Consider the following 13011-nt stretch of genomic DNA (forward strand, 5'->3'; position numbering starts at 1 on the left):
TAGAATGGGTTTACATTTCTACCTGGGTCCATCACTGGCACCAGTTCACAAGATTGCAACATGGTCTGTACTTGTACGTAAGCCTACTTTTGGTCTAAGCATTTTTCCATCTCCTCCTTAGCAAAAGAAAAGGAACAGCAAAATGTTAGTGTCTGCCGTACTGTTATTCCCACATGACTTTATTTTTAAACTTCCATTTTAGATAGAAGAAACCTCTTCAAGAGGTTACTGCATTGCCCAGGGTCATAAGCTATCAGATACCAAAGGTGAGGGTTGGGATTTTAGTTCAGTTGGTAGTGCTTACTAGCATACCCAGGGCCTTGAGTAAAATCTTCAGCACTGTAAGTAAAAACCAGAACTTGAAAGACAAGTGGGGTGTCTGTCAATGGTTCTTTTAGCTGCTCTGCTGCTCTGTCTCCCAATAGGTATGACAATCGGTGCCGGAGCCTGAGCCAGGCACAGGTGGCCCAGAAGCTGGCCGTGGACCCCAAGCCTGCTATCCGCTTCCGCCTAGAGGAGGCAGCACCAGCTTTCCAGGACCTTGTATATGGTTGGACTCAACATGAAGTGGCCAGTGTGGAGGGGGATCCAGTTATCCTGAAGAGTGATGGCTTCCCCACCTACCACCTAGCCTGTGTGGTGGATGACCACCACATGAGCATCAGCCATGTGCTGAGGGGCTCTGAGTGGCTCGTCTCCACCTCTAAGCACCTGCTTCTCTACCAGGCGCTGGGCTGGCAACCGCCTCAATTTGCTCATCTGCCCCTGCTCCTCAACAGGGATGGTAGCAAGCTGTCTAAGAGGCAAGGGGACATTTTCCTGGAACATTTTGCTGCCTCTGGTTTTCTGCCTGAAGCCTTGCTTGACATCATCACCAACTGTGGCTCGGGGTTTGCAGGTACATATGCACCAGAGTGGTCCTCGTGGCTGAGCTTGAGCTTTAACACAGGCAGATCTGCTTGTCAGTCCCAGCATTGCCACTTGGCAGTTACATGATCTTGGACAAGTTCATTATTCTAGTCAGCGGTGTTTATTGAGTCACGCTACTGTGTTTCCTCACTTGGTTTTCCCACACAGCTGTTGTTGATGGAGTAAGACTCACAGTAGGCACTGCCCCTGCCCTCAGAGACCTAGAGTCCCATTAATCTTGTCCATATGATGGGGCTAAGGGTGTGCTCCGTAGGGTTAATTAGGAGCCAGTAAGCTTATAAATATAAGGAACCAGCTCACTGTCTGGCCACACCATAAGCATAAAAGCCACAGACCTTATGATTACTGTGATTACATAAGTATGAGCTCTAACAGTATTACTGGTGCACTGTGAATCTAGCTTATTCAAGGTTTAGAACACAAACCTTGAAGAACCAAGTACCAAATAGGATGACTCCTTGTTGCAATAACTTGATAATCCTAGTTTCTAAGGTGATTTTGAAGCTCAAGGAGGTTGTAACTTGCCAGAGTCAACATCCTCAGTAAAGGATATCGTTCTTGTTTTGTTTTGTTTTTCAAGACAGGGTTTCTCTGTAGCTTTGGAGCCTGTCTTGGGACTAGCTCTGACAAACCAGGCTGGTCTTGAACTCACAGCGATCCGCCTGCTTCTGCCTCCTGAGTGCTGGAATTAAAGGCAAGGATATAGTTCTTGAGGCCTGTGCCTGACCATGGTGTCTTCTGACAGCACTAAAGGTGTTGCTGCTCAGTAAGAAGGTGCTTCCAGGGGGCTGGAGAGATGGCACAGCAGCTAAAATCTCTTGCTAGTGTGAGTTCTGTTCCCAACACCCATATCAGATGGCTCACAACTGCCTGTAACTCCAGTGTCAAGGGATCTGACAGCCTCTTCCAACCTCCATGGGTTGGCTTGTGTAACCTGCGTGTGCACACACACATAAACTAAATAAGAAAATGTTCAAAAAAACAGCTTTCAGTCTGGGTGTGGTGTGACACACTTGGAATCCCAACATTAGAGAAGCTGAAATAAGAGGATTGCTAGTTTGATGTCAGTCTGGACTGTATAATACCAAAGTCCTTTCTCAAACGAAACAGAAAAGCAGCAACTTCCAGTACTGAGGCTCCACTGTGGCATTAAGTATGAAGTTTGTAGGGCATGCTGGTGCCATACTCTACTCAGAGCCAAGCACACCAGAAGCTCTGGAGTAGCCAGGCAGTGGGCACACTGTTTTTGCAGTTTTGATCCAAAACTGGGACACCAATAGCTTGCTCACTTGCTCTCCTTTGTGTGTGAAAATGGGAGAAAAGTGGGACGTGTACCAACATCTGTATTCCAGCTTTGTGGGAAACTGAGGCAGGAGGATCAAAATCTGTAGGCCAGCCTGAGCAATGCAGGAAGAAAGATAAAAGGAATTACAGAAATAAGATGAGGGAGGGGCTGAGCAGCTGAGTGGACCTGACTTGCAGAGAACCAAATGGGCAGGACCCTGCCGGAGCTGATAACACAGTTTGACCTGACCCGGATCACATGCCACTCAGCCCTGCTGGACCTGGAGAAGCTCCCAGAATTCAATAGGTAAGTGGGAGAGCCAAGTACTATGGTGCATACATGTAATCCCAGCACTTGGAAAGTTGAGACAGGTGAATTGTAAATTCTGGGCCAGATTGGATTACATAGTGGCCTCAAATACAGTATGTAACCAATTGATGACCATGAATCTTGATCCTCCTGCGTCCACCTCCCAAGTGCTCAAATTACAGGAGTGTGTCAGCATACCGACTCAACTGCAGTTGTTTTAAGTATATGACTTGATCAGTTCTGTAATTTTGCTGTATGTTAGCTATAGGAGATCCAAGACAGAATTTAAATGACTAGCACTTTTACACAGTGGGCAGTAAGGCATCTCTTGCATGGGGCCTACAAGAGTGAATATAATCTAACATGTCAGATACAATATAACTACCTTTTTTTTTTATCTCACAGATGTGCTATTTTAGGGGGACATGGAGTCCAGTTAGAGACACACTGTGATGCCTCCCAAGCCTCCTTGAAAGACGCTTTCAAGGACGGGAGGGAGTACTTAGGACTGATGCCCACAGACTTAATCTAACCAATAATTATCCTCAGATGTTTCTGTCATCGTGCCACTGCCATGCTTACTTGAGAGACACAATAAATACATTAGAAGGCTTATTAGTGTTCCAGCAACAATAGCAGTAAATACTGGTAGTGTATGAACATAGGAATAGTAATTCAGAATCATTTAGTTTGACTATGTTCCAGGCTTGAATTTGTGGTGTATCAGTTCAGCATGGCCAGGGCTTTTCTGTGTAACAGGCCTGGCTGTCCTGGAACTCATTTTGTAAATCAGGCTGGTCTCGAACTCACTGAGATCTGCCTGCCTCTGCCTTCCAAGTACTGGAATTAAAGGCAGGCACCACCACCACCCGACTGTGTTTTCTTTAATACTCTTGTTTTTGTTTTTGTTTGTTTGTTTGTTTGTTTGTTTGTTTCAAGACAGGTTTTCACTGTAGTTTTAGAGCCTGTCTAGCTCTTGTAGACCAGGATGGCCTCAAACTCACAGAGATCTGCCTGCCTCTGCCTCCCAAGTGCTGGGATTAATTGTGTGTACCACCACTGCCTGACTTCTGTAATATTCCTTTGAAAAATATTTTTTTCAACCAAATTACTCTTGCCTGTAATTCCAGCACTGGGGGTTGAGGTGGGAAGATAACAGAGTTTTAGGCCAGCCCGACTATATAGAGCCTATCTCAAACATCAGAAGCTAAGCAAAAAGTTTTTCATGTTTTTGCCAGTCTACATTTGAGATAGCTTCTGATAATATCTTGTCTTCCATCTTGTGACATACCAGGAGCCTCAGACTCCTGCAGGCTGCAGCTCCCGAATGGGTGACTTCCAAGCCCTGGCATCAGTAGTTTGAATGCAGACCCATGTTTAACCTTCACTACCACCCTGTCTCTGCCAAGGCTCCCCAGCTTCCTAATGGCTATGTGAGTGATTGCAAACTCTTGCGAGGCAGGCTTTGGACCCAGGACTCTTCCAGTCCCAACCCTGTGAGCTGTTTGCCACTTTACTGCCTGGCTCTCCTCTATAACACAGACAAGGGGCCACAGGTTAGAATGGTCCCTGGTTCTGCACTGCTCTGAGTCTCCTTGGCAGCATGGGAACTGAAGATGACTGGGTTTCATATGAGGGTTGGACTCTTAAGAGACTTTATTGTTCAGAAGGAGAATTCCAGAATTCAGAGTTAGAATTCCAGAAAAGAGATAAATATGAACTGACCAGAAAGCTGTTTGAAGCTGAAGCTGAGTGCTTCATTGAAACAGCCCCTTGTTCCAATCCTAGGAATACATTTTTACCTCTCCTTTTATATTGGTGCTTCATAATCCAAGGGAGGCCAAAAAGCACATTCCTGGATCCTATTGATAAACTCAGGTGCCTGTAGTAGTAATCAGGTGATGGTGTGGGGAGGGAGAAGCTAGTAAGACACCAAGGAGGAGAGGGCCAGGGCAACTGGAGGACAGGAATCTGAGCCAGCAGCGTGGATCCAGCCTGCTCCAGCCACTTAAGGCTATGGCCAGGGGCTTGTGCACCCAGAGCTGCTTCTTCCACGGGGAGAAACAGAATGTTCCTTACGTGATCTAGCTTAAGATAGTTCCTTTGCTGGCTGTAGCTGAGTTTTAGAATGTTTCCTTAGCATGCATAAGGTCCCGAGTTTGCACCCCACCACCTCAAAAGTCACAGGGAAAAATCAGCTACTGTTTTTAAAACACTGAAAATGCTTGGTGTGGTGCTATGCACCTTTAATCTACACTTGGGGTGCAGAGGCAGGTGGATCTGTGGTTTTTGAGGCTAGCTGGGTCTACATAGTGAGTTCCAGGCCAACTAGAGATATATAGGGAGACCTTGTCTATAAATAAATAAGTGAAAGAGTGAGTAAAAATAAAAACACTGAAAACAAATCATGTCTGCCTAGACTTAGGCTGACTGTGACCACGATCAAATCCTGCCCCTTTTATACATACAAAAAAAATTACACTTATCTGTGGGTTTTGAAGATGTGAGTGACTGTCTTCAAATCCCTACTGTTTCCCCGAGGGGAAAGGTTTGGCATAGTCCTGGGGTACTCGTACCAAGGCATCCTCCTTCTTTACCCTCAGACTGCACCTCCAACGGCTGGTGAGCAGTGAGACCCGAAGACCTCAGTTGGTGAAGAAGCTGCAGGCCCTGGTGAAGGAGGCATTCGGGAGCCAACTGCAAGACAAGGACGTCCTGAACCCAGCATATGTGGAGAGGATCATCCTGCTGCGACAGGTGTGGATTTAGGGCCTCCTTTCCCCTTCCAGTGTTTCTCAACTCCTCCCAGTGCTTGTGGTGACAACCTCTGTCTCTCCCCAGGGCCACATCAGCCGTCTGCAGGATCTGGTCTCCCCAGTGTACTCCTACTTATGGACTCGCCCTGCCGTCCATCGAGCACAACTGGGCATTGATTCAGAAAAGGTGGATGTGATTGTCAAACGCTTGCTGGGGTAAGTGTTTGCACACTTGGCTAAGGGTTAGACACACCTTTTCCATTCTTTGCCCTTGCTTCTCTACACCAACACCAGACCTTTGGCTTTTGGACCCTATCACAAAACTGTGACAAACTAAAAAAAAAAAAAAAATGCTCTCTCATTGGCTTCTCAGGTAAGGACAGCAACCCCAAAGGTCTAGGTGGCTTCCCCTCCCAGAGCTTCCTTTTCCTCTGCTGTGTGTAGGGGAGAGAGTAACTGGTTTACTGTAGCAATAACAGGATTTTTGTCTAATTAAACTTTTAAATGTTTATTTAGTTTTATGTGTCTGAGTCTTTTGCCTGCATGTATGCCTGTGTATCATTTTTGTGTCTGGTATATTATTAATACACTAATTTTTTTGGAGGGGTCTTCAAGGCAGGGTTTTTCTGTAACAGCCCTAGCTGTCCTGGCACTTGCTCTCTAAATCAGTCTGGCCTTGAACTCACAGAGATCCACCTGCCTCCGCCTCCCAAGTTCAGGGATTAAAAGCGAGTGCCACCACCACCCAGCACACTGAAACTTTTTAAGCCTAGGCTTTAAATGTGGATATTATAAGCTGGACATGGTGGTATACAATTATACCTTGGTGCATTCTTCCATCTGCCTAGTTCTTCTCATAATTGTAATTTCTATTTTCCATTTTATCCCAAAGGATATAGTACAGTGATAATGTTTGGATGTTTTAGATATATTTCCACTTTTTTCCTTTATATTTTTAGAGATAGGTACTGTATGTTGCCCAGGCTAGTACAAAACTGATCAAAAATGATCTTCCTGCATCTTTCCAGGCAGCTAAGACTGTAGGCATGGAGTACTATGCCCAGCCTAGATTTGTCCAATCCTCAAAAGTCTCCTCATTCCTTTCTATGGCTAACTTTACTTGTAATATCACTTCAACAAGAATTTAATTAATCTATTTATGTATTTTAGGGTTGCTTCCAAATTTCTCTTTTAGAAATAATTGTACAGTAACTAACCTTGCAAGGTTATTTCTAAGTATATTTGCAAGTCTACCCCCAAGAGCTAATATTATCAGTAATTTGGTAGATTCCATAGTAGGGTTTTTAATTCTTTTTTCTTTTGTTTTGTTTATTTGTTGTTTGTTGTTGTTTGAGACAGGGCCTCACACTATAGCCTTGACTGGTCTGGAACTCACGTATAGACCAGGCTATCCTCAAACTTGTAGAAATCCACCTGTTTCTGACATCATCCAAGTACTGGGAGTAAAATACCAAATTCAGCATTGTTTTAAGCACTGGTGTAGATTTATACATGTGAATGCAGTGCCCATGGAGAGTAGAGATAAATGGAGCCACCCAGTGTGGACCAAGCTCAAGTCCTCTGAAAGAGCAGTATATACTTTTAACTGCTGACCATCTCTCCAGCTATTAATTCCAGTTCACCAAGACCATGTCTCAACTTCTCATCCTTGTCGTGGATTAGATTTTAGAGACACTGGGACTCTCACTCATGTCATGAAAGTTGATACCCAAATGCCTAGGAGCCTCCAGACCACTTTTGTACCAGTGCCAAGCTCTCAGCCAGCTCTAATGTCTCCTGGGGTGCCATTAGCAGCTTCCTGGGACCTGTCCTTCTGTTCTTTGGCAGCCTCTTTCCTTGAATGCAGTGACAATTGAGGAATGTCCATTTTCTTCCTGTCTTGCACTTTAGATTTTTAGTATTTCATCTCCTTGATTTTATAAACAGTACTGATCCTGTGTCCAGTTAATGATTGCCTTTGGTCCGGTAAGACTGCTATGATAAAGACACCATAGACTTCTGTAAACAACAGGTTCTTCCAGTGCCGAAAGCTGGGGGTCTACAGGTGAGTGCCAACTGACTCAGTAGCAGCCAATGGCCTTGTCCTCCTTGGTTTTTCATGTGCTCAGCTGCTGAAATCTGGCAGTTGTTAAGGAAAGCTGTGTACATCGAGAGGCTGTTTCTTCAGATCATTATAAGACCACTTCCTGAGTCAGTACTACTCCACACTGAGCTATACCACTCAGAGCACCATGGTCCAGACCCCCCCCCCCATCAGGAGCAGCAGGGGGTCTGCTTATGTAGCATTGATATAGCACCCCTATCCTATTGTTTTAGAAGTTGTTTTGTTTTTGTTTTGTATTGTGTGTGTGTCCATGGAGATTACAAAGGGGCACTGATTCCTTAGAACTGAAGTTAAGGGTGGTTGTAAGCCACCTGACATGGGTACTCGGAACCAAACTTGGGTTCTCTAAAAGCAGTAAGTGCTCATAACTGCTAAGCCATCTTTCCAACCCCTGGGATATAATCCTAAGGGACCGGGAAAGCTGCAGTGGAATGTAGTCACCTGCCTCAGTCAGAGCTGGGATAGATGCTTTATAAGTCCAGCTCTCACTAGTTGGGGACCACTCGAAACTCAGATATGCTTCCAGGAAATGATGATGGTTGCTGACTGCTGGAGTTTAGATCCTTCATGTTTCTGTTTGTGGGGAAAGAGGCTCTGCCTTGAAATAGCACGGTGCTATTGGTAATAAAAGATTTGCCAGATTAGCTTAATACAAAATATACAGCTTTAATAAACAGAAGAAAGGAAACTTACAAAAACCAGGGTTCCAGTGATCCAGGACCGCAGAGGGCAAGGAGGAGGGGGCAAGTGCACCTGGATCTTTTATTTGTTTTGTGTGGCCCCAGGGGGACACACCCTAAGCAGAATGTGATTGGCTGAAGTTCCCCATCATCTCCCCCTTTTTTCTAAAATAAGACAGAACCAAACCAAATACAACTATATACAATATAAGCAAATAATAAATATAAAGTTACAAACAACAAACAATATTAAGCAAGAAACATATAACAAAAGTTTTACTAAACATTCTAATAGGGATGTTAAATAATGTAGGGAGTCTAAATAATGTAGATGGTAACTACAACTATCTAATCTTCAACTCCATCAAAGATCTGAGAAGGGAAATAATTTTACTCAAGCAACCCAGAAGTACAAGCGGGAAACTTCCGAAATGTGCAACAAATGGAAGAGACAGCTGAATACCTGGGCAATCACTCAAAGTCTCATATGTAATGTTGAGTCAACCAGCTTTGGCTAAGGCCTGATGTAACTGACATGCCATTTTTTAAAGGCAAGAAACCTTTTAGGACTCTCTCATCCTGTCTTGGCAAGATAAGACAATCCTGTTTTTATCCATTTACGAATATTTTGTAATTTTGTCAGTGGTTGAGGTATGGGCTTTTTTTAAATATTTTTTATGGTTTATCTAACTTTATTTAATGTGCATTGGTGTGAAGGTGTCAGATCCTCTGCAACTGGATCTTCGGACAGTTGTGAGCTGCCATGTGGGTGCTGGGAATTGAACCTGGGTCCTCTGGAAGAGCAGTCAGTGCTCTTAACCACTGAGCCATCTCTCCAGCCCCCCCCTTTTTTTTTTCTTTTTTTTTTTTAAATATTTTTAAATATTTTTATGGTTTATCTAACTTTATTTAAAGTATGGGCTTTTTTTTTTGTCCAAAGGCCTTTTCTGCCAGAAGAAGACAAGCTCCAGGTGGAGTGTCTTTGGTGCTCAACGTTTTTTCAGGAGTAGAGCGGTGATGCCAGGAGCGATTGTGTCTCACTACTATAGAACTATGAGTTAGATTAAAGGCCATTTTCTACAGCTCTTCGAAGAGGTTGAAGATTATACTATCTATACTAAGTATGATCTCTTTGCACCTAAATAACCTGATTAGCCTAAATATAAATATAACAAACATATATGACTATTGATTTCTATCTATCTTGAACTTGAAGACTAAGAATGAACAACTGTGCAATGAGTGAGGACAATGACCTACAAATGTAAACAATGTATATCATTACATAAATATCTTAATCAGAGGTAGGAATGTAAATATATGTATATATATATCAATACAAATAGAGGTAGAAGCATACTCACATACAATATTCAATATATCAATGTACAAAAATCAACACCAATACAATTTTCTAAAAACAATAACTCACAAATACCAATATATTATTATCCCATCACCAATCAATCCCCCCCCCCTTTTTTTTGGGCCAGATGAAATGGCATGGTGCGATTGGTAATAAAAGATTCGCCAGACTAGCTTAATATAAAATATACAGCTTTAATAAACAGAAGAAAGGAAACTTACAAAAACCAGGGTTCCAGTGATCCAGGACCGCAGAGGGCAAAGAGGAGGGGGCAAGGGCACCTGGATCTTTTATTTGTTTTGTGTGGCCCCAGGGGGACACACCCGAAGCAAAATGTGATTGGCTGAAGTTCCCCATCACTACCTAGCATGTTGACAGTGAAACTGTTCCTAGAGCTGCTGTTTCCTGATGTTTTCTTTCTCTTCCTCTGTGCTATACTCCCCTTGACAAATCTTGAAGCTGTTTCAAGTAATTCCTCAGAAATTACCTAGTCCTGCATTCTGTGTCCAACCCATTCTCAAGTTTTCTTCCTAGGTTCCTCTGCAATGTCTCTGAGCTGTTCGATATAGTAAATACTATCTAAGTTTTTTGTTTGTTTTTGTTTTTTGTGACAGGGTTTCTCTGTGTATCCCTGACTGTCCTTGAACTTGCTCTGTAGTCCAGGCTAGTCTGCCTCTGCCTCCCCAGCTCTGGGATTATAATCATGACCATTACGCCTGCCTCAGACTTGTTCTCTTTTAGACTTTTAGAAACGTCTGGTTTGAGCCTAACTCAGGATGTGCTGAACAGAGAACTGAAGAAGCTTTCAGAAGGCCTAGAAGGCACCAAGTACAGCAGCGTGATGAAGCTCCTCCGAATGACCCTCAGTGGACAGATGGTGAGATGAAGCGTGTACTGAAATGTTGTAGATAGCCCCTCATTGACCCTCCCAGCCAATGTTCATAGTCTGGTACTAAGGCCAGTCCAGGGGGATGATAAACTGATGAAAAGATCACTTCCCTTATTTACCCATTGAGCATCTTTTGGGTCCAGGCACTGTGATAGTTACAGTGGAGATGGCATAAACAGTACACATATGATCCCTTCCTTCAAGGAGATCATGAGAATAATAGATTACCAATTTGCAAAGGCAGAAAAAGCCTCCTGAGAGCCATTGAATGGGGAAAAAAATTCAGACAAGTAGGACTGAGTAGGGCTGGGTTATAGCTTAGTGCTGAAGCATTTGCTAGCATTCATGAAGCTCTAAGGTTGATCCCTAGATCTGCAAAAATAAAACAAAAACAGGGGCTGGAGAGATAACTCAGAGGTTAAGAGCACTGGCTGCTCTTCTGGGGGACTGGGCTCAGTTCCCAGCACCCACATGTCATCGCACAACTCTCTGTATCTCCAGTTCCAGAGGATCTGACACCCTCACACAGACACACATACAGGTGAAGCACCCATATACATAAAACAAAATAAAACTTAAAAAAAATCACCCTAGACAAAAGAAGATACAATAAATACAGGCTTCATTCCTGGGGTTGCAGGCTGTGGGTTGGGCTGGCCTGTGGGTTGTGTTCTACAGATTGAGACATTGAAAATAAGCATGCATTCCTTCTGCAGTTCAAGGCAAAAAGACAGAATTTTTGTGTTTTTTTTCTTTCTTTTTTTTTTTTAGCAAGGACCTCCTGTGGCTGAGATGATGGTGTCCTTGGGTGCAAAGGAAGTACAGGAGCGAATCCAGAAGGTGCTTTCTAGCTAAGGAGAAGATGAATAGGAATAAGGCAGCTCTGAGGGCCTCTACACATTCTGAGTAGATCAGGAGGTCTGGGGCCCATCTGGACACTTTCAGGATCAACAGTAAGAGAAACAGACTCTCTGAATACCCTCATCAGTTGGCCTTCGGGGAAACCCAACCTTCTTCACCTCCCTGATTCTGGAAAGGATGAACTTGAACTCATATCTTTTTTTTTTTTTAACCTATTTTGTTTTTGTTTTTCCGAGACAGGATTTCTCTGTGTAAGAGTCCTGACTGTTCTAGAACTCACTCTGTAGACCAACCAGGTTGACCTCAAACTCAGAGATCTGCTTGCCTCTGCCTCCCAAGTACCAGGAGTAAAGGTGTGCCACCACTGCCCGGTTCTTTTCTATCTTTAATGTGTTTGGATATTTTGCCTCCATGTATGCCTGTGTATCACATGCATACGTCCAGTGATTCTTGGAAAGGTAAGGAAAACATGGATCGCCTAGAAATAGAGTTTCAGAGGTTTGTGAGCTATCATTTGGGTGCTTAGAATTAAACCCAGGTCTTCTAGAAGGGCAGCCAGTGTTTAATCACTGAGCCATCTCTCCAGCCCCTTGTGTTGATTTTCATGCCACATTCTACAGCAGATATTAGGAGTTACTTTACAGAAAAGGTCAACATTCCAAATCAGTCCAGAGGACTGAGGTCTTGGTTCATTAGGCTGCATAATAAAATATCACAGAGCCGAGCGATGGTGGCGCACGCCTTTAATCCCAGCACTCAGGAGGCAGAGGCAGGTGGATCTCTGTGAGTTTGATTCCAGCCTGGTCTGCGAGAGCTAGCTCCAGGACAGGCTCCAAAGCTACAGAAAAACCCGTCTCGAAAAACCAAAATAAATTAATTAATTAATAAATTAATAAAATATCACAGAATATAGTGACTTAAACAAAAACTATTTATTTGTTTAATGTCCTAGAGACTGGAAGTACAAGGTAAGTGTCATAGGGTCAGTTTCTTGAGGGCGCCTCTCCTGACGTGCAGTGTCCTCCCAGAATCTTTCCTTTGTGCACATTTATCTCTGGTTCCTTTCAGTGTATCCTAGTGTTTCTCAAGGGCACCAGTCAGGCTAAATGCTACTCACTCTCACATTGTATGATACTGACACTTAGGGTTTCTATAATTGGAGTAGTAGGTGGGGCGCAGTTTAGTCCACAATAGTTCAGTGCTAGTCTGGACTCATGGATCCCAATTCTCAGGCCCCTTTTGAAGGTAGTGCCATAATTTACACAAGCAGGACCAAATAGACATCAGGCTTTCCTTTTAATTATAAAGAGAGAAGTTGCTCTTCAAGCCAGGTAAACACTTGTGTTTGTTGTTGCTTTTTGTCCTTGGACTTAGGGTAGTCTGTGTCTCCTTTCCTTGAAGGTCATCTGCTCTCGTCCAGTTCCCAAGACATGATGCTTAAACTAGAGACCTTCACTCTTCTTATATTTGGTGCCTTTCATCATAGCCACCATTGCTTGTAAATCATTGTATTCAGATTCCTGAAATCAGGTTTCTGTCCTTTTTTTTTTTAAAAAAAAATATTTATTATGTATACAGTATTTATTCTGTTTGCTTGTATGCATGCAGGCCAGAAGAGGGCACCAGACCTCATTACAGATGGTTGTGAGCCACCATGTGGTTGCTGGGAATTGAACTCAGGACCTTTGGAAGAGCAGGCAATGCTCTTAACCACTGAGCCATCTCTCCAGCCCCAGGTTTCTGTTCTTGAGGTCCTAACTAACTCAGAGTAGCTTAAGGAGCATGGTGACCAGGTCCATGGCTTCTAGAC

General features: G+C 43.6%; 1 protein-coding gene across 1 annotated transcript in view; it reads left to right on the top strand.

Annotated features, from left to right (window-relative positions):
* The window catches only part of Ears2 (glutamyl-tRNA synthetase 2, mitochondrial), a 29723-nt gene extending 17614 nt beyond the window's left edge, over positions 1-12109 (top strand). The window contains exons 4-9 of the mRNA XM_048460466.3: positions 426-898; positions 2413-2521; positions 5128-5281; positions 5366-5496; positions 10193-10328; positions 11112-12109. Coding sequence (XP_048316423.3) covers positions 426-898; positions 2413-2521; positions 5128-5281; positions 5366-5496; positions 10193-10328; positions 11112-11195 — 1087 coding nt within the window. The 3' untranslated portion in view covers positions 11196-12109. The remainder of the gene's footprint in view (positions 1-425; positions 899-2412; positions 2522-5127; positions 5282-5365; positions 5497-10192; positions 10329-11111) is intronic.
* The last annotated feature ends 902 nt before the right edge of the window (positions 12110-13011 follow it).

This window comes from Myodes glareolus, chromosome 7 (assembly GCF_982192425.1).
Source record: "Myodes glareolus chromosome 7, mMyoGla1.1, whole genome shotgun sequence".
NCBI classification, from domain to species: Eukaryota; Metazoa; Chordata; class Mammalia; order Rodentia; family Cricetidae; genus Myodes; species Myodes glareolus.